This window comes from Phyllopteryx taeniolatus, chromosome 16, assembly GCF_024500385.1.
Source record: "Phyllopteryx taeniolatus isolate TA_2022b chromosome 16, UOR_Ptae_1.2, whole genome shotgun sequence".
Lineage (NCBI taxonomy): Eukaryota > Metazoa > Chordata > Actinopteri > Syngnathiformes > Syngnathidae > Phyllopteryx > Phyllopteryx taeniolatus.
The window spans coordinates 6,206,770-6,227,966 of record NC_084517.1 but is presented as its reverse complement, the minus strand read 5'-3'; the positions used below and the strand labels follow the sequence as shown (position 1 = coordinate 6,227,966).

The window sequence follows — 21,197 nt, the reverse complement described above, 5'->3', positions numbered from 1 at the left end:
ACTGTGGAGTGGAGAGAGCCAAGAGATGAATATAAGCAACATCAACCTGTCCCAGATATTTTCAAGACTACTTTTATATTACTTTACTCTGTAATTCAAAAGTAATTGAGTAACCTTTTTCTCCAACCACTTCAGTCACATACGTTCCCAAAATATTATCTGTGCGACTTCCAAAGTATTAGAGAGTTATTGTTTTGTGAGCCCAAGTCACGCCATTCGCATCTATATTGATCATTCATCATCATTATTAATGAAATGGGTTTGAATGTCAGTCAAAAAAGATCCACTTGAGCATCTGAGTCGCAACAGAGTGATGCACCCATTGTCCACCCTTAAAAATAGACTGCATCTGTTGATACTTCCACCCACCCACTATTGCAGCTGTTAATTTGATTTTGATGACATTTTTAACTCCTCAAAGGGAAATGAATTACTGTAATTTTTTTGCCAATTGAAAATGGTGGGCTCGGCTGACTTGGTGACACCCCAGTGACATTTTTTGCATACACTGTAACAATATGTACATTTTTTTTTTTTTATTGTATTTTAGTGGTAAATGCGTTTGTGTACTGTATTTTATAAAAAAAAAAAAACAGACTGAAATAACACTCCAGATGTAATGGTGACCGAGAACATTTACCCGCTATTGTATTGTTTTCAAATCTGTCCAATGACATTCAAAAGCAAATTTTCAGTCTTCTTTAGCCGTTTGTGAAATGTTGTGCTGGCATGCTACTTTCGCATCTCCTGGGGGCTAAGCCCCACCCCATCCATACAACCTAGTGACGCCCCTGGTGCACTTCAAGTATCAATGACCTATGATTGCAGTACGGGTATTTTATTCTTTTGGAACCAGTTAAAAAGACATCAACTCCAAGTCCTCCACCCACAGCTTGCCAAGCACACCAATGGCCATGTTTGAATCGCACAAGCTTTCTGTCAGACAATCACGTGACACTGACTTTTTTGTTTTGTTTTTTTTAATTGGAAATTAAATCCCATTTGACGAGCCACGTTATCATATTGTCATTTCCTCAATCAAAATTAAATAAGGATCTCGATCAACTTGAATTTATTTCGAAAGGGAAGAAGTAAATTAGCACATCATCAATTGCGAAAATAAATTCGTTGTATGAAGGGAATATAAAAATGCCCCAGAAATGTAAACACATTTCTTCCTTCTCAACTTGGAAGAGTCCTCGTTGTACGCAGGCATACGTTTTCCTGTACCGTCACGAATTTGCTACTTTTTCGTAGCAGTAAAACTATTCTGACAATTTTTTTTTTTTAAGATGACGTCATGAAATGACTCTCCTACGCTTTCGTGCGCGCAACGGATATGCTCTGACTTCATGTCCCACAATGCAATAGGTGGCAACACACATTCACTTCCGGTTCACGGTGTGATAACCGCTTCTGTTGAGTTTCTGCGGGAGTCTTCCGCTTTGTCCGTTCGTCAAGCTACTTTGCGTGCGTGCGGTGTGCCTATAAATGGAATCTTTGCACAGACATCGCTCGCTTTATAAGGGAACCACCCCGCCATGGAAAGAAGCATACCGAAAGGTGCAGTTAAGCTAACTACGACAAGTTCCGTCGAAGCTCATAACCGCTTCTTCCGTGTTTCTCCTCCATTTTCGGCAGCGCTGTGTAGAGAGGCTCAAGGGCAGCCGGTCGAGGTTGCTTGACAGATACCGCAAGATGGGCCCCGCGAACGCCTTCCTCGTGCACGAGGTCATGGAGGAGGAGTGGACCGCTCTGCGGGCTGAGGATCGGAGATTGCCGTCCCTACGGGGTCCCGAGGGCTTTGCGGAGGTGCCCGATCCTGGTTCGATGACCCCCAACGTCGCACTAACATCTTTAAACCGTGACATCTTCCTAAACAGATGCGCACCGTTATGAAGGACCCCGATGAACTGGCAGTTTTGGACGAAATCCAACAGGAGCTCCTATCTTATGGTAATGTGTTGCACACTTACAACCAAAAATGTAATGACATGCAGTAGTCACCATGAACACGAGAACAGTTTCCAGAATTTACATGACGCGGGTACACACATTTTCAACATCTCACCCGATTTTTTTTTTATCCCCCCAAATATGGGTGGTGCATGCTGCTCTTAAGGGTGGTGCACCAACGCACAAAAATATCTCCACTGACAATCGCACGTTTTGCAGGTACTAGAAGAAGAAGCTAGGCTGTGTCACCTTGTCTGCTAACTACATATAATATTATATATCTATATGCACGCATGCGCCAGCACGGTGGGTCACTGGTTAGCACATCTGCCTCACAGTTCTGAGGACCGGGGTTCAAATCCCGGCCCCGTCGGTGTGGAGTTTGCATATTCTCCTCGTGCCTGCGTGGCTTTTCTCCGGGCACGCCGCTTTGCTCCCGCAACCCAAAAACATGCATGAAGGTTCATTGAAGACTCTGAATTGCCCGTAGGTGTGAATGTGAGTGCAAATGGTTGTTTGTTTGTATGTGCCCTGCGATTGGCTGGCGACCGGTTCAGGGTGTCCTCCGACTCTCGGCCGAAGATAGCTGGGATAGGTTCCAGCACGCCCGCGACCCTAGTGAGGAGAAGCGGTATGGAAAATGGATGGTTGGATGTATGTATATATATATATATATATATATATATATATATATATTTATAATTTAAAATAATTTTGGTGTTGGCATTTATATCGAGTACTGTATGTTTTCCCCTCTATGCTTCAGAAATGTCTATTATTGAAGAATATGAGAGAAACCAACAAATTGAGCAGCAATACATATCATCTGTTGTGGAAGGGATGGAAGAGGTTCGTGTTATTTGTCCCATGTGCCGCATGTAAGTACAACACAATTGCGTTTGTTGAGCGTTAAGTATTTTGATTGTTTAGGACTCACACGAATCTTACGTCGGGTAGGCGCTACTTGAACATCAACGGCCATTTCATCTCCTGCCCATGTGGACTCTACATAAATACAAAGGTTTGTATACTCTGTAAAAAAAAACATATATCAAAATGTTTTCCAAGTGCAAATGATTGACATAATGCACACATTATATATGCCACATTAAAACAGCAGAAACTATTTGAACACATCCTGAACGAACGAGCAGATTTATGAAGAAATGTTTGCGTGTGTCTGGAAGACTGCAAAGTGAAGTGAAATGTGATTAGACTTTTTCTGAAATGGTGTTATTTTGTACACCGGTTTTAGACGAACATCGCCCCCGATGTCCTGCAGCATCTTCTGGAATCCAGAGTTACGGAGCACATGGAAGACTGCACTTACAAGCCTGTTTTTTCACTGGTGGCAAACGCAGACTCCTCTGCCAACCTGCTGATAAGCTGCAAGGTACAGCACTCGCTTCCAAACTTGAAAAGCACACATCCGGTTGCTTGACTGTCAGTCAGTCATAATAACCCGAGTCATGATTACAGGGAGTCCTCAGTTTAGACATTTTTGCAGTAAATATTTGTATGAAAACGCTTCTTGGCCGTGAATAACAAATAGTCAAATGAGGGAAAAAAGAGAACAATTCCTCACCTCTACTGCCGTGGTCGACATGCCCACCGGAAGGTTGGCAAACTAGTTGATTGCGTGCCGTTCGTAACCATGAAAGGTTGTAACTCCAGGCCATCGTAAACCGTGGGCCCATGTACTGTGTTCTTGGTTTTAGCAGCTCTAATACTTTCTACCGCTTTCCCATCACATTTTCTGTTTAATCTGCTTTCAGGTTTGTGACTACCTCTCCATCATCCTATGACTTGGAGCACCGTAAATGGGGAAAAAAAAGTTGATTTATATAAATGTAAATCTTTGTTGAAATAAAGGATACTTTTTATATTTAATTCAAAAGTATTTTGTACCCTTAAGAAAAGGTTCACGAAATGTTCGAAAACATTTCACGCAAAGCTTAAGGTGGGGAATTATGGATATATTCCACTATGCAGAACTTATAGAAATGTATGGCATACTTATTTTTGAGGTCATCAACACAGAGAGACAGACACGCAAATAGTCATTCATCCATCCATCCATTTTCCGAGCCGCTTCTCCTCCGGCCGAAGATAGCTGGGATAGATTCGTGTTCAATGGGAGTCAGCGCACACCTGCCACCATTTACAGTGCTGATTAACCCCAAATAAAGTCCTGCTGTTCAAGTAGGCTATTCCTGACATTTTTGTAGTCACATTTTAAAGCACAAGCTATGATCCACGGAGAGCTTCTGCAGCATCAGACGGCTCTCAATAATCAAAGGTGTGATTATATATATGTAATATTTTAGCAATGATCAATGAATGTGATTCAAGAATGCAAAGTACATGTTCACATGAATCTGTATTAGTTGTTTCTAACCATGGTTATTCAGCGAGAAATATTACCTTGCGTTAGAAAACAAAACAAAACACAATGCTCACTAAATTAAGTAACTGGCAAGCCTGGAATTGACCAAGATCCATTGTCAAGCCACAAACCTTTCCAAACCTTTATCGAGCCAAACCAGGTTGCAGTGGCTGGGGCAGGCTCCAGCTCCCCACAACCCTGGACAAAATTAGGTGGGTACAGTAATCCGCCCTCAATTTCTAGGGTTATGTTCCAGACCACCCCTGCAATAGGTGAAATCCGCGATAGCGAAATACCCAGGGCATGTTTTCATAGCTTTTCCGATTTTTTTTTTTTAAGGTCTTTAAAACACATTTAAACAAAATATTTTGAGAGAGCGAGAGCAATGGAGAACACAAAAATAATGTACAGTGTAAAAAAAAAAAAAAATAGAGAAACAACTGCAACAACACGGTATTACTGTGTATATTTTACTCATTATTTCTCTCAGGGAAATTCAGCAATAAATAAATAATAGGATCAATTTCACTGTTTTGTACATTTGAACGCAATTTCATTCCCACGTTTATGAACGAGAAGGGTAACACTTTTTGGGAAAGTCTGACTAAACCATCCTTTTTCGAGGCAAGGCGGTGGGCTGTATTTTTGTGGTTAAAATATTACGTTTCAACCAAGTACTGTATGGTTATACACTTTATACAACGAAAAGTAATCGTCTCAAATTGGAGCGCTGCTGGGATTCAATGTAGGGATGCTTGAGTAACCCCCAAAATGGACAAGAAACACCTGCTAAAGGCAAAAATAAAGCCATATTTTTCCTCGCGGAAGGAAGAACCAGGCGCGGCCTTTTGGTGGCAGCATTGTTCCGGCAATGAGCGTGAAGGACCTGAGCGGAGAACCAGCAGCGGAGCAGTGTGGCAGGTACAGGAAAGATGGCAGCCGCGGCAGTGGCTGAGTTTCAGAGGGCACAGTCTCTTCTTGTCACAGATCGGAACGCCTCAATCGATATTTTACATTCAATAGGTAAATATACCCGAAAATGCGTCACACTCGAAAATAAAGTCTGTGTTTGTTTAGTCTGCTTAGCTACATAACCCCAAAACAATATGAGAGCTATTTGTTTTGAGATATCTTTGTTGTTAGCTCGTTGGCAATTCAATGTTAAGCTATGTTAGCTTAGTTGACAGTCTCGTCTCCCCATGCTGAGTGAGTCAGCAGCGGTGCTGTGCTGTGCTGTGCCCGCTAAGATGATTGCTTATGCTAGTGCTAGTGCTAGTGCTGGTGCTGGTGCTGGTGCTGGTGCTAGTGCTAGTGCTAGCCTCGCCTCGCCTCGCCTCGCCGGCCGGCATTCCTTCTTTGGACAGGAACTTGGGCGATAGTTCCAGAGTTCATGTGAGTTGTCTTTCGTCGACGGCTTCCCTAATTCTTCCGAATATAAAGTGAGCAGTGAAACCAGTGTTAAACCCGTTTTGCTACGGTCATTTGCTGGCTTTGATAAGGTTTCATCATACAATTGTCATGATTATTTCGGCTATTCTCCGTGTTGTCATGTTTGCCGTCACGCGTTAGCCAACGTCACAGCTGTGAACAAGCGCTGATTTCAGCACTCAAAACTAGAGCGTAGTTATTTGAATCGGCGTTGCCATTCTCAACGATGTCAGTTCCAAATTAGATTGAGGGACTTCTACATGTGACCGTATTTGTATGTGTGTGTTGCAGTAAAGCGGGACTTTCAGGATAGTGATGAGGAGGCTGTGCGTGTTAAAGAGCAGAGCATCCTGGAGCTGGGCGGACTGCTGGCCAAGACGGGACAGGCTGAAGGTAAATACAAACTCTTGCTATTTCCACAATGTTCTCTGAGCATAGGATTCATACTAGCCAAACCAATTGGGAAAACCTCATCAAAACGGGTCTTTGCTCACTCAATGATCAGCCCTGTTATCTCACTGCTTCGCTTGCGAATGAATCACACTGTTTTCCCAAACATCGCCGACAGCGTCGGAAATGTAATCGATCGAACATCAGCCGTCAGCCGTGGCCCAATGTTTAAGATCCTCGGCTGCCACTGTGGGGACTTAGGTTCAAGATACCGACCGGACCAGCCGCCAACGTCTCCCGGACAAACGGCTGCGGTGTCCTTGAGCAAGACACCGACACCCCAAATTGCTCCCCGGGGGCTAAGTGAGGCAGCTGTGCTAACCAGTGGTGCACCGTGCCGCCTCATTCGAATCCTCCAAATATAATTTATGATGACGTAGAATATGATTTCTGACATGATTGTTACCATCGGGTATTCTAAATTGGGCTCATCATTAAGCATACAGTACTAAGAACCTTACACAGTCACTTGACAGTAACCTTTTATGGCTCACTCTTAAATTCTCAATTTTCTCACCAACTATTCAACAATTTTACACACAAAAACTCACTCGAGATGTGTTTGAAATGTTTTCCTTCAAAATTGGACTTTTAAAAGCCCTTACTGTTCAATTTTTATGAATAACAATTCATACTTTTTCTCTCTGCCTTCAGAGCTCGGTGGTCTGTTAACATATGTGCGGCCATTCCTCAACTCCATCTCTAAGGCCAAAGCAGCCCGACTGGTTCGCTCCTTGCTGGACCTGTTTCTGGACATGGAGGCCGCCACAGGTCAGGAAGTAGAGCTCTGCCTTGAGTGCATAGAATGGGCCAAGGCTGAGAAGAGGACCTTCCTCCGACAGGCCCTAGAGGTGAGAAATATAATAATAATAATAATAATAATGTGCATGGGATGTTTTTGTCTATATTTTTTCCAACATTAACACTGTTCTTTTCAGCTATGAGAGTTTTATCCCTGCTTTATCCTTAGGCTCGACTTATCTCACTATATTTCGACACGAAGTGTTACCAGGAAGCCCTACAACTTGGTGAGTGAACTTTTCCCCCCAAAATGAGTCACTTTGATTGGCCCACGAAGAGTTGGTGTGCGGTCATGTGACTGCCTTGTGCCGTCTGATTGGTGAATTGGAGTCAAATGACACTAGTGATCAAGCTGTATTGGCCCCAACGGCGCCCAAGGCGGAAGTCTGACGACGTCTAAAAATAGATTGCGCACGCACTAATTGATAAATAAAAGTAGCGAGCGGCATGTCGATCATCGTAACGGGGCAAAAGTATCGATTCTTCTTCACATAAATAGTCAAGTAAAAGTAAAAAGTATGGTTAATTCAAACGACTCTCACAAGTACAATTGATCCAAACTGTTACTTGAGTAAATGTAGCGCGTTACTACCCGCCGCTGAGTGAACCACACTACAATCTACAGTCTTTACCCTGTTTACTAGTATTATTTTCAGGAACTGTGGTAGAATGTAGTTCCATACCATTTTGTCTGTATTTGTCATGTTTAAGTTGAGGAGGTTATGTCCTGTACAAACTGCACGTTGGTTTCCACCTCCAGGCTCCCAGTTACTGCAGGAGCTGAAGAAGATGGATGACAAAGCCCTACTGGTGGAGGTGCAGCTGCTAGAGAGTAAAACATATCAGGTCCTCAGTAACCTGCCCAAGGCTCGCGCTGCCCTCACGTCAGCCAGGACAACTGCCAATGCCATCTACTGCCCACCAAAATTACAAGCAGCTTTAGACATGCAATCAGGTAAAAAGCAAAACCAATCATAACTGGGAGTAATGTATAGAGAAAATGATCATTTCAAATATAATGGGATACAGTGAACCCCTACTTAGTCACAGGGAAAAGGGACCGCGAATAGTGAAAATATGCGGAGAATGGTTGCCCATTATCATCGCATTGAGAATTTTGTTGAATTCATAAAATTCTTGACTAAGTGGGGATAAACCACCAATATTCATTTTTGTGGTTGGTTCCCGCCCCCAAAAAAGAAAAACAAAAAAGAAAAGAAATCTGGGGGAAAAAATTGAAAAGAAAGTCCATGAATAGGTGAAGCTGTGAGTGCCAACCCGCAAGTATGCGGGAGTTCTCTGTAAAACCTGATAATAGATTGTTTGTTGGCCAACATACCTGGCGACCTGACCTTACCATGCGTGTTTCCAGGGATTATTCATGCAGCAGAGGAGAAAGACTGGAAGACGGCGTACTCCTATTTCTACGAGGCCTTTGAGGGCTACGACTCCATTGACAGTCCTCGAGCCATCACAGGACTCAAGTATATGCTGCTCTGCAAAATCATGCTCAATGCGTAAGTGGTAAAGTACTGACTGGCTTGAGCAAATCTTGTGATTGGTTATCGGTTTTTTAAACTCGGCCCCAAAAATCCTGATTGTGTAAAGCCTACTTTAGAGTCAGTGTTCTCATTTTTTGCATAACTGTTGGTGGTGGTTGACTGAGACATCAGACATAATTGAAATACAGTACAGTAAAATTATTTTAAATGTGAGTAGGACTAATATGATGAATATCTGTGAGTAATATTTTCAACTCCAATAATTGAGCTCCTGGAGAAGCAACTTCATTGCTTTGCAATCCGTCACCACCACGAGTCGCCTAACTTTGAAAAACACTCCACTACATGGATACATTGCTTGTGTTTCAGACCAGAGGATGTCCAGGCCCTCATCGGTGGCAAACTCATTCTGCGGTACACTGGAAGACAGGTACTTTATCACTTTTTTTTTTTATTTATTTATTTATTCCTGAGAAGAAATGGGACATTTTTGGGGGGGTTTCAATCTTTGACTGTTAACGAAAAATTGTTGTATGGGTATTTCTGTTCCACTGTCACTTCATTTGGTACACTTGAACTAATCTACTTAGTTCTGATATTGTACCATAGCTGTATTTGATGCCTTTACCAAAATTACATGTCTTAGTTTTGATGCACTCTACTATAGAGGCATGTACAGTGGGGCAAAAAAGTATTTAATATATATTTAGTATGACCAGGTTGGATAAAATTAGAAATGAGCTCATCAGAGGGAAGGCCGAGGTTCGATGTTTTGGAGACAAAGTTAGAGAGAGCAGACTTGGATGGTTTGGACACGTCCAGAGGAGAAATAGTGAGTATATTGGTAGAAGGATGACGAGGATGGAGCTGCCACGCAAGAGAGCTAGAGGAAGAGCAAAGAGAAGGTTGATGGATGTCATGAGGGAAGACATGAGGGCACTTGGTGTTGGAGAGGAGGATGCAGGAGATAGGCTTACATGAAAAAGGATGTCACGTTGTGGCGAACCCTGACGGGACAAGCCCGAAGGAAAAGATAATTTATTAAGGATCATACTATTTACATACATGTTTTGACTAAACATTTTTTTCTTTTTTAAAAAAGCTTGTTTGGTATCAGGATAAATAAAGCAAATCCCAGAAGGAAAAAAAACTAAGAGGAAAAATTGTTTTGAATAATGTCATTGTCAAGAGTTGCCCTTGCCATTTTAAAATCAGAAATCAGATTTTTGCGAAAAGAAACGGATTTTATTTTAAGGCTATGTCGCCCAGCCCTAAGTAAACTGTGCTTTCATCCATGCAACTTTATTCTTTGTCTCTTTTTCTACAGACGGATTCGCTGAAATGTGTAGCACAGGCTAGCAAGAATCGATCGCTTTCTGACTTTGAAAAGGTTTGTATATATAGCAGACGTAAGTGCTTAACACAATTAGTAAAAGACCTATCGAGAGACTATCCCATATCATAAAGAGCTCTCTGTCTCAGCGTTTACCATTTTGAACAAGAATTAGGAATTTCAAACTAAATGCGTCTTCTCAAACACAGATTTTATCATTTAAAATGTAATTTCACCCGTGGTGCTTCCTCATACTGCTATATTAAACAATATGAATGCTGTTGATCTAGGGTAGCTGTGCTATAAACCCTGCATTGGGTGGTGGTCTCATAAATCTTTCGATCTGCTCGTTTGCCTCGCGCAATTAGTAGCGAGAATAGTAATAGTGTGTAATATGTGGTCTCCTCTTCCTTCCAAAGGCACTGACAGAGTATAAAGCAGAACTGAGGGACGATCCCATCATCCGAACCCATCTGACCAAATTGTATGACAACCTGCTCGAGCAGAACCTCATCAGGGTCATTGAGCCTTTTTCCAGGGTCCAAGTGAGCACTGCAGTAACTTATGATTTGACTTCTTCACTATAGATTTTTCTTTACATTATGGGCTTTATGAATTTGTGTACAGTAATCCCTTCTTTATTGTGAGGGTTACTTTCCAGACCAGCTCCTCAATAGATAAAATCTACAAAGTAGCAACGATGTAGTTATTGTATTATTTATATATTATATATTTTGACACAGCCCCCTAAAAGAATCTGAATCGAGAATTGTTTGGAACCGGAATCGCTCAAATTCAAACGATGCCCAACCCTAGTGAGTCTGCAGTAACAATTAATTGCAGTCAAATCCCACGATGTATAAAATAATCTGGGATACAAGTGCAATAATGAAAAAATCTGCGATGGGCTGTAGCCGCAAAAAGTGAACTGCGATATAGCGAGGGAAGAGTGTCATTGATTGTGCCATTTAATTTAAAATGTACTCCACTCTTGCTCTTTTCTTTACTAGATGGCACACATTTCTTCCATCATCAAACTGTCTAAGGTATGTGTTGTTGTTAATTTGCGTTTTCATTCTTCATTTTATGTGGTGTGCACGTTTCTTTTTGTGTGCGAAGTGAAATACGCAAAATCGCAGTGTCTTTCTTGCAGGGTGATGTCGAGAGGAAATTATCGCAGATGATTCTGGACAAAAAGTTTTACGGTATGTGGCTGAAGCTATTTCTAGTTAATTATATTAGGCACATATAGCATGATGCAATGCTATTTGTGTTTCTTAAATATATTTGTTTGGGGGATTTGGTTTTTGAGCTGAGCAAACTGTTCAGTAGTTTGAGTAATGCCCAAATAGGAAAATGATTACCCATCTGCGGTAGACTTTGCGCCGATGTGATCGGTATCGGCCGATTTTATGCTGATCGGCTTTCATGTCATAATTCGCCGATCCGATCGGCTTTGCACAAGACATTTAACTCCGCGTCGCAGTTGCGTAAGAATCCAAAAGCTAGTTTATTTTTAGCCTTGTCTTGTGGCGCAGTACTGTAACTATCTGACGGCCAATAAAGTTTTTTTCAATCGTGTCGGTTAAAAAACGCGTCATCGGTGTGGGACTATTTTGCGGTTTCTCAAACAAACAACACGTACGTTATTTGGAGTCTGTGCACAACTGAAGTACGTTGTGGGGAACGTCATCTAAATGCTTCATCAGGCATCTGAAGAATGGAAAACCCAAATTCCAATGAAGTTGGGACGTTGTGTTAAACATGCATAAAAACAGAATACAATGATTTGCAAATCATGTTCAACCTACATTGAATTGAATACACTACAAAGACAAGATATTGAATGTTGAAACTGATAAACTTTATTGTTTTGAGCAAATAATCATTAACTTAGAATCTCATGGCTGCAACTCGTTCCAAAAAAGCTGCGACAGGCAGGTGGCAAAAAAGAGGGAGAAAGTTGAGGAAGGCTCATCAAACACCTGTTTGGAACATCCCACTGGTGAACAGGCTCATTGGGAATAGGTGGGTGGCCACGATTGGGTAGAAAAGGAGCTTCCCTGAATTGCTCAGTCATTCAAAAGCAAAGATGGGGCGAGGATCACCTCTTTGTGAACAAGTCTATTACTAAATAGTTGAACAGTTTAAGGACAATGTTCCTCAACGTACAATTGCAAGGAATTTAGGGATTTCATCATCTACGGTCCATAATATCATCAAAAGGTTTAGAGAATCACTGCATGTCAGCGGCAAGGCCAAAAACCGACATCGAATGCCCGTGACCTTCGATCCCTCCGGCGGCACTGCATCAAAAACCGACATCGATGTGTAAAGGATATCACCGCATGAGAAAACCAATGTCGGTAAATCCAGTTCGGCGCTACATCCGGAAGTGCAACTTGAAACGCTACTATGCAAAGCAAAAGCCATTTATCAACAACGAAAAGTGTTCTGTGGTCCGACGAGTCCACATTTCAAATTGTTTTTGGAAATTGTGGACGTCGTGTCCTCCGGGCCAAAGAGGACAAGAACCATCCGGACTGTTATGGACGCCAAGTTGAAAAGCCAGCATCTGTGATGGTATGGGGCTGTGTTAGTGCCAATGGCATGGGGAACTTACACATCTGTCAAGGCACCATTAATGCTGAAACGTACATACAGGTTTTGGGGAAACCATCCAAGCGATGTCTTTTTCATGGACGCCCCTGCTTATTTCAGCAAGACAATGCCAAACCACATTGTGCACGTGTTACTACAGCGTGGCTTCGTAGTAAAAGGGTGCGGGTACTAGACTGGCCTGCCTGCAGTCCAGACCTGTCTCCCATTGAAAATGTGTGGCGCAATATGAGGTGTCAAATACGACGACAGAGACCCCGGACTGTTGAACGGCCGAAGCTGTACATCGAGCAAGAATGGGAAAGAATTCCACCTACAAAGCTTCAACAATTAGTGTCCTCAGTTTCTAAACGTTTATTGAATGTTGTTCAAAGAAACGGTGATGTAACACAATGGTAAACATGACCCTGTCCCAGCTTTTTTGGAACGTGTTGCAGCCAATGATTATTTAAAAACAATCAAGTTGATCAGTTTGAACATTACATATCTTGTCTTTGTGGTGTATTCAATTAAATATAGGTTGAACATGATTTGCAAATCATTGTATTCTGTTTTTATTTATGTTGAACACAACGTCCCAACTTCATTGAAATTGGGGTTGTACATGAGGAGGAGCATGTTGAGCTGACCTAAAGTTATGCCAGTGGCCAATCCTTGAATGCCCCCTAGTGGTCATTGATGTTTTAACTTTTGTCCAAAATGCTCGAGAATAATTTTGAGCTGGGATGGGTGGGCTCCAGCATGCCCGCGACCCTCGTGAGTATAAGCGCTACAGAAAATGGATGGATGGATACAGTACTCAGTATACAGTACACAAAGTATATACAATAAATGAACCAGTCATTGAATATGGACACATTGCTTCATCTTGTGATCGGTTATGTTTTTTTTTAAACTTGCTGATCGGCGATCAGCCCCAAAAATCCTGATCGTGTAAAGCCTAATCTGCACACACTGTCTGCCTTTACGAATATGGCAGGTTGTCAACGGTTGCAGGACAAACAATTAAGGACATTGTTATACTTTCTCTTATACAGTTTAATAATGTACCTAATACATGTTACATTTATTTCTCTGGCACAATTTTTACTGACCAGTGTGATACGACATATACTGTCAGCATTGTTGTATGTTCCATTTCTGCTTTTTTCATTGTTATCTGCTATTAGTAATCAGTTGATGAATCTACTATATTATAATTGTATAGCGTGATGTTGAATCCTTGGATCATTGGAACTACAGTGCTGTGAAAAGGTTTCATTTACTTTAAACTTTAAGATCATCAGGCAAATGTAAATATCAGATAAATATAAACCAAGTGAACTTAAAATGCAGTTTTTTTAATGGTGATTTTATTAATCAAAGAAAGAAAACATTCAAAGTTAGCTGTCCCTGTGTGAAAAAACCTCATTGTTAAATCATGAATTGAATTATGGTTAATCACAATTTGTGGTTAATTTTCGCTGATCACACCCAACCCTGAATACCTCCAGACCTGTTCAATCAAAAAAAATCACTCAAAGAATCTGTCCCGACAAAATCAAGTCAGACAAAACATCTAAAAATGGTGCAACAAAATAACACAATCCAAAGAAATTGCAGAACAGTTGAGAAATGAAGTAATTGACATCTATCAGTCTGGAAAGGGTTACAAAAGCCATTTCTAAATTTTTAGGATTCTAGTGTACCATAGGGAGAGCCATTATCCTCACATGGAGAAAACATGGAACAGTGGTGAACCTTCCCGGGAGTGGCTGGCCAACAAAGATTACCCCAAGAGAACAAACAGCAATGACTCATCCCGGAGGTTACAAAGGAACTCGGGACAACTTCTAAAGAACTGTAGGCCCGCCTTGCCTCAGTTTTAAGGTCAATGTACATGTCACAACAATAATGAAAACGACTGCTGACCAAAAAGATCATAAGCGCTCCTCTTACTTGTGCAAAAAAACATCCGACTTTTGGGAGGATAGTATATGAACCCACGAGATGAAAGTTGACCTTTTTGGAAGGTGTGTGTGTCTTGTGACATTGGACGTAAATGTAGCACAGCATTTCAGAAAAAGTACATAGCAACAGTCAAACGTGGTGCTGGTAGTGCCATAACTTTTTCACACAGGGCCAGGTAACTTTGAATATATTTTTTTCTTCCTAATAAATGAAATAACCATTTTGAAAAGACAATCGTAAGTTCACTTGGGTTATAGCTATCTGTTATTTCCATGTATTTGATGATCTTAAACATTGAAGTGGGGAAACTATGCAAAAATATAAGAGTGTGAGAATAATACTTTTCACAGCACTGGATTTTCATTACCGGAAAAATAAAACCACAAATTTACCATGCATGATAACCAATCTTGCCCCAATACTTTTTGACACGTGTAACATTGTTCATGAAATGAATATGCAACATGCAGACAGGTAAACATTACCAACTTTTGCCAGCTCCCGTAGTAGCTTTGCTTTTGTTGTCTATCCTGCCATTGATGCTAACAGGTATTTTAGACCAAGGTGAAGGTGTGCTCATCGTCTTTGAAGAACCTGCGGTGGACAAGACATACGAGGCAGCCCTGGAGACCATTCAGAACATGAGCAAGGTGGTGGACTCGCTTTACAACAAAGCCAAGAAGCTAACATAAGGTCAGTCCAGCTGAACCGATGTTTGTGTCATCAGAGTTCATATTCATCAGTCATTCTTCTTAAATATTAAATAGTATTTGTCTTATTGAAGATAATACATTTGAAGTCCATACTTATTTTACTTTCCAAATCAATGAGGAAGAACTTTACCAGGTTTGATCATTCGGTGGTACCTTGAAGTCGAGCACAATCCATTCCGTGATGCAGCTTGACTTTCAAAATTATTATTATTAGAACTATTTAAAATATTTATTAACTGTACAGGTAATGATTTAAAGTTAGTCAGTATTAATCTTTTTATTTTATTTTGTATTTTTTTTTTCAACTATCACACAAGTATAAAAGGAAATCAACTACTTATGTAATGTAAATTGTCAAGCATAACAAAACACCGGCATCCACACTGCGACTGGTGATGATGTCCAAGTTAACTGTCATGGCGCTGAACACTGTTGTGGTGGACTTCAACGTGCCACTGTAATAAATAAGGAACTGTAACATCTTTTAAAGTCTTCTTTGTAGAAAACGTAGTTTACCAATCATGATCCAATAGCTTTCAAAACTTACCCGAGCTTATCAAAGGCTGACTGGTTCTTAATGTAATGGATATCGGTAAACAGTCATGTTTACAGTCATGGTCTTCTTTAGGACTCATAGATCAGGTATTCTAGTTTTGCCAGTGCGATGAAGTAAAACCCCAGCTGTGGATGTTTGCAATTCAAAGAGGAATAGACAAAAACTACCACTAAAAAACACTTCAAAGAGGATTCTGCTTCCAAGCTACGCAGTCTTGGGTCACGCTCAAGGTTCCAAACTGAGACAAGACACAACAGCAATTAGAAGGCAGTCCAGTGATCTCTGCCAATAGCCACAGAACCCACCGCATACATCTGGGTGTATTTCTGGCGTTATAACGTATCAAAAACATGTAATGTTGTCGGAAACGTCCAGTGATCCAGAAATGGCCCACAATGTCATGGCTTACCCCTTGGTACATGCTCCACCCTTCTGTCACCATTGCATGATAATCGTTTTATTTCCTTTGCAGTCCTACACAGAAACAAACAGCAATGTTATGGCACTGATGCAAGCTTGAGCTCACATTCTTTAAAAACCTTAAATATTGTTTTCATCACCATTGTGTCTTTTGTCTGATTGGACAGTTAGTTTCAATTAACTTAGAAATGGCCTTATCCAGTGTTTTACCAACTTTTGTAGATTCTTCAAAGTTTTGAGAGGGGAAAAAACAGATTTGCTGAGAACCTGTATGAGAAGAAAAGAGCTAAAGACTGTGTTTGGAATTGTTCAGGTCATTTCATTCTCAGGACAACAAATAGGAGCATTTTAGGTTTACTTGGGTTAACTTGGTCCAATATTTACGTTTGTTTCATGCTCTTAAACATTAAAGTGGGGAGACTATGCAAAAAATTGTATGTCTATGGATAGTGACTCCGGTCTGGTCCATGGCGCAAGGAAACTTGGGCACAGCGCTTTGATCAATACAACACTTGCATTAACCCTTTTTGATTGAAGGAGATCCAAACATCCATTCAGTCATAAGCACAGTATTATGTTTAAATTACTTTTAGGTTATTTCATGTTGAATGGAAAAAAAAAAACATGCAGTCTTTCAAAGTATTAGTGTGAGTTAGCCGAAGCAGAGCGCATAACCCAACTGGCTGACAACACGGGTATTTTTAGATTTCAAATTTGCTTTATTTTTCTCATGGAATTCAATGACACTCAGAAGTCTCGGGAAAACTCCGTGCTCCATCCTTTACAGCCAGCCTGAGAAGTCATTGACAGGGAATAACCAGATGTGGGAAATATGTTTCAAAAAACTCCCTATTTGCGTCTTTTTTTCCTACACAGAGTGATTAAAACCAGTAGTCCTCCAGTGCGGATCGTCGTGGGCCAGTCAGACCTCCGTCAATCCCTCTCACTTCAACCCCTGGAGGTACGAGGGAAGGGGGAAGGAGGACAAAAACTTTTCTAAACCTGTGGAGACACTGCAGCAGAGACTGATGGGATGGATACCCTTCTCCTGAAATAACTCCCACAGCTCTCTGCTTTTCCTTCTTCCCGTTACTGTCTCCTCATCCCAATCTGGAAGGGGTTGACCAGACACAAAGTGCTCCTCCCTATGGAAATATCTCGGCACTGCGCCCCACTTCTCCCAACAATGGTTTGTTTCTACTGTATGTGAAATAGGTTGAGTTTCCTCGTTACCTTTTGTTTTTGTTCCTTCTCTCTGCACTGGCCATCAGGGAATCTTATAAAACAAAATAGAAAATTCATAAACAACACTTACACATGTATTACAAAATCAACACCAAAACCTGATCAGTAACAATTCAGATTGAACGAACACCGGAATGAGATTGAGGTCTACCTTTTTTATTTTATTTTTTTTTTATTTTCTCCCTCTCTCCAGATGTCATTTCTTCTGATATTTTGGAGGTTGTTAGTTAGACTATGGACCCAAATTTTGCTCGTATCCACATTTGTACCCAAATGTCAGGCCTGCCCCCCCTCCAAGCAGTCTCAGTCACACAAGGCATTCAGGGGTTATAATACTGTGTACTTTTAAGACCATGCCACAAGAAGCCCATCATGTTACTGTTGTGCCACTCACCCGCATTTAACCTCCTCTGTGTACATAACATTGCCAAGGTCTGCTATTCATCCGGTTCACCATGTAATTATAAGGTCTCATTTTTATAAAATGCGAGAAACATGTAAATCTCAGCAGTGAGAGCATGGCGAGTCGCACAAAGAAATTTCAATGGTCTAGTGTCTGAGCAAAGGAGGAACTTTGCATTCGAAGATGTTTAGAAGCGAGGTTGCAGAGAAATTCATGTACATTCTTGAAAACGTAATAGTGCTGGGACTGAGGGTTTACCATATATAAAACAAGTGCTAGATAAAAACAACTTTTTTTAAAAAAAATTATTTTGGGATATGGATTAAGTATTTGAACCCCCTCCCCACCCCCATTATGTTTTTGGGTTAAAATGCGCAGTAACAATACTAAGCTAACTTTTCAGATGTGAGTAATAAAAGTCCTTTAGTGCAACGAGTTAACTAATTCACTTCATGGCAATTGTTACAATTATCGTTTCCTTTCATAGAGGTTCGGATACATCATTCCAAGATTAATACAGGGCATTTGTTTCATTCTTTGATTTTTTTTTTTTTTTTTTTACATGAATACGAAACCTGAAAAATAGAATATAAAATGAAGTGAGAAGTGTTGGTCTAAAATGTGCCATTTTTCTCTTTAAAAATGTGAACTCTTGGTTTAATTGCTATGCCTAAAGATGAGTCTTCAATTGCTAAACTTATGGTTGCTGCTTATTTATGCACATCTAACTTGTGCTTGTAACTGCTGTATCTTGAAGAACTGCCACTGGTTGTTAACTCATTTAAAAAATAATACACTGCAATGCATCATAAACTTGCGGGGGTGTCAAACTTGTTGTTGGTAAGGTTTCTCTCAGAGTTTCGTGATGACCGTGAAACTATATCCATTCATCACCTCATCATAGTATTACAGATACAAAACAAATCGATGGATAATTGATTTTGAAATCAGAAGTTAAGGAGAATAGTTCAACTTTTGTTCCAGTTAATGTAAAGAAGAGTTTGGTTGGTAACAGAAACATGCTTGCAATATCGCAACATCATTATTTATCTCATAAGATGATTTGAAATTTTTGTAGATTTAAAAAAAAAAAAAAAAAAAAATCATGGAAGGGGACGCAAATGATTTTCTTTGACGCCCCACATAAAATGATGTGGCGGGACGGATGTGGCCGCCGGGCCTCGAGTTTGACACCTGTGTTATAAACGATACACAGCGCTTCACCTTTTCCACACGATGTGTTGAGTGCAGGTTAGAGCACAAACCAAGCATGAAGTCAAAGGAAGTTTCACAACACTCTAAAAAGTTCTACTAACAAGGAACTTTAAGGAAATGTAAGTTGTATGAACTAAATGCCTAGTTGAGGTGACATTGCATTACAAGTCCAACCAACAAATGTGTATTTCTACATTTGTTTCTCAAACAGGGAAACAATGTTGTTCCGACTAAGCCTATTAGTTGAATCAACATAAAATTTTAAGGTAGCCAGGTTACTTTTTCAGTAGAAGTTGACCTCACTAACAATCTTAAGTTTGATCAATACCTCCAAATCGCATTATTTGTCAGGTCAACTAAATCACTTATTTTCTAAAATAACTGAGTGGAATATATAAAGAAATTACTTTATTTGTATTTTTTTTTTTAAACACAAATAACGTATTTGATCACAAAACTATAAATTCATAAAACAATGAAAATGTAATTAAAAACATAACAGTTGCAAATTTAGAGGTGGATTGAACAGCTGCTCTCCAAAAATGGTGAACAGTTTTAAGAAGTATCTGAATATCACAATGCAAGTAATGTCTATGTATGGAGAACTGACACAGGTACCGTTTGAAATGCATTGACACTCATTTTGGCATACTATGTCTGTTTTTTAAATCTGTCTCCTTCAATTTGTAATCTCTTGTCAACAACTGCTCGCCCCTGTACCTTCTTTATTAAGGTAACGTACAAAGACAAACATAAAGAGCGAAAGAGGGAGACAGTCTTACAGCAAGCATATGGCCAGGAATTTGAGCTATGCAATGTTTACCACTGAAGACTATCAAATAAATGAAAATGTTAAAAAAAAAAAAAACAAGCATCTGAATCTTTGGGCCTGGGGAGAGTTGGCATGCTGCTATGAAGACCAGGATGCAAAACATCATGAAAAGGGAGACAACGGCAGTGAACATGAGACCCCAAGAGAGGCTGCAGAATTAACAGGAGCGTTCAACAGATGTGTAGACCAAGACTTGTACTGAGTCAGGTCACATTTAACAGTTGCAGTCCAAAAATGGATCAAATTTGAAGGGATCCCAACCTGTGTTTATCCCTCAGCAACTAATGACGGATCGCTTGAAGAGATCTGATCAAACTGTTTGTTGTAGAATCTTGTTTTTGAGTGCAAGAACTTTGGAACAACATGCACTGAAAACTTTCTGGATTATCTCAAAGTTTCATTTCAGTACCTTTGGATCATCAATGTAGAGACTGTACAGAGGCCAATTAGGCACTTAGGACACTAAAGGCATAGAATGGCAAACTGCACCTTTGGAACGTCTTTGGAAAATCTTGCCTGACCTCCTTATGTCGACTCATGATGCTCTCTCTGTCTGCAATGAAATGGCCTCCTTTCCTCACGGCCCAGGACGCAGTCTTGACCGGTCTTGACATGTGGGTTGTCCTTGGCAGTTTTGCAGGGGCTACTCATATTTAATTGAGTCAACTCAGCAATCGGAGTTACCTGGACTGCTCTGATTTAACTGATGAGTTGACAATGTTAAAAGTGAAATATTTCAAATGAATGATTTAGATACTATAGTTGGACTGATTCAGAAAAATGGCAAGTTGAGGTAACAAAAAAAAACCAAACATTAATTTTCACAGTGAAGGCATTGATCTAGGGAAGGACAAAGACACGTTTCTGCTGCTTTGAAGGTCCCAGTGAGCACAGTAGCCTCCAATCCAACCTTTGTGGAAAGAAACCCCTCGAAAACAACAACCATCTCTGTAGTAATCCACCATCAAGCCTGTATGGCAGAGAGGGCAGACGGAAGCCACTCCTTTGTAATAGGCTCATAGCAGCCCGCCTGGAGTTTGCCCAAAGGTGCTTGAAGGACCATAAGGGACCAAATTCTCTGATCTGATGGGAAATGTCATGTTTGAAGTGAAGCATGGCGGTGGCAGCATGAATCTGTGGTGATGTTGCAGTTGTTTTCTTTAAATACTTTGCAAAAATGTACATTTTGGTGATAATGTTACAACAAAATGTGTAAAAAGTGAAGTGCTGTGAATACTTTCTGCGTGCACTGTAAATTAAAAATGATTCGGACAGTGACGGTGCTTTTGTAATTTGATTATATGGGCAGAGTACTTCCTTTTTTAGGGGCTCAACTCGACAATTGACATACACTACCAGTCCGGATACACTTTCTCATGCTATTAAAT

General features: G+C 40.6%; 2 protein-coding genes across 3 annotated transcripts; both read left to right on the top strand.

Annotated features, from left to right (window-relative positions):
- Window positions 1-1,379: 1,379 nt before the first annotated feature.
- rpain (RPA interacting protein) lies at window positions 1,380-3,846 on the top strand. Its single transcript, XM_061749068.1, has 7 exons — window positions 1,380-1,563; window positions 1,642-1,812; window positions 1,884-1,956; window positions 2,723-2,834; window positions 2,914-2,977; window positions 3,212-3,349; window positions 3,732-3,846. The coding sequence occupies exons 1-7, from the start codon at window positions 1,492-1,494 to the stop codon at window positions 3,759-3,761; spliced, it is 660 nt and encodes a 219-aa protein (XP_061605052.1). The 5' UTR covers window positions 1,380-1,491; the 3' UTR covers window positions 3,762-3,846.
- A 1,224-nt stretch (window positions 3,847-5,070) lies between these two features.
- On the top strand, window positions 5,071-21,087 carry LOC133465900 (26S proteasome non-ATPase regulatory subunit 11A-like). Of its 2 annotated transcripts, none has more exons than XM_061749067.1 (13): window positions 5,071-5,365; window positions 6,062-6,163; window positions 6,875-7,071; window positions 7,191-7,248; window positions 7,782-7,976; window positions 8,394-8,538; window positions 8,893-8,953; window positions 9,851-9,913; window positions 10,276-10,401; window positions 10,867-10,902; window positions 11,010-11,061; window positions 14,984-15,118; window positions 16,991-21,087. In XM_061749067.1, the coding sequence occupies exons 1-12, from the start codon at window positions 5,275-5,277 to the stop codon at window positions 15,115-15,117; spliced, it is 1,260 nt and encodes a 419-aa protein (XP_061605051.1). In that variant the 5' UTR covers window positions 5,071-5,274; the 3' UTR covers window position 15,118; window positions 16,991-21,087. The 2 variants fall into 2 exon arrangements, with proteins under 2 accessions (XP_061605051.1, XP_061605050.1); XM_061749066.1 differs by having other exon boundaries at window positions 5,078-5,365; window positions 14,975-15,118.
- Window positions 21,088-21,197: the final 110 nt, after the last annotated feature.

What these genes read in the sequence shown, in the direction of transcription:
- rpain (XM_061749068.1), top strand. Translation starts at nt 1,492, where the DNA reads ATGGAATCTTTGCACAGACATCGCTCGCTTTATAAGGGAACCACCCCG. An exon ending in GGAAAGAAGCATACCGAAAG is followed by an intron (nt 1,564 to 1,641) that starts GTGCAGTTAAGC and finishes CATTTTCGGCAG; the next exon opens with CGCTGTGTAGAGAGGCTCAA. An exon ending in GTCCCGAGGGCTTTGCGGAG is followed by an intron (nt 1,813 to 1,883) that starts GTGCCCGATCCT and finishes CTTCCTAAACAG; the next exon opens with ATGCGCACCGTTATGAAGGA.
- LOC133465900 (XM_061749066.1), top strand. Translation starts at nt 5,275, where the DNA reads ATGGCAGCCGCGGCAGTGGCTGAGTTTCAGAGGGCACAGTCTCTTCTT. An exon ending in TGCAAAATCATGCTCAATGC is followed by an intron (nt 8,539 to 8,892) that starts GTAAGTGGTAAA and finishes CTTGTGTTTCAG; the next exon opens with ACCAGAGGATGTCCAGGCCC. An exon ending in TGCGGTACACTGGAAGACAG is followed by an intron (nt 8,954 to 9,850) that starts GTACTTTATCAC and finishes CTTTTTCTACAG; the next exon opens with ACGGATTCGCTGAAATGTGT.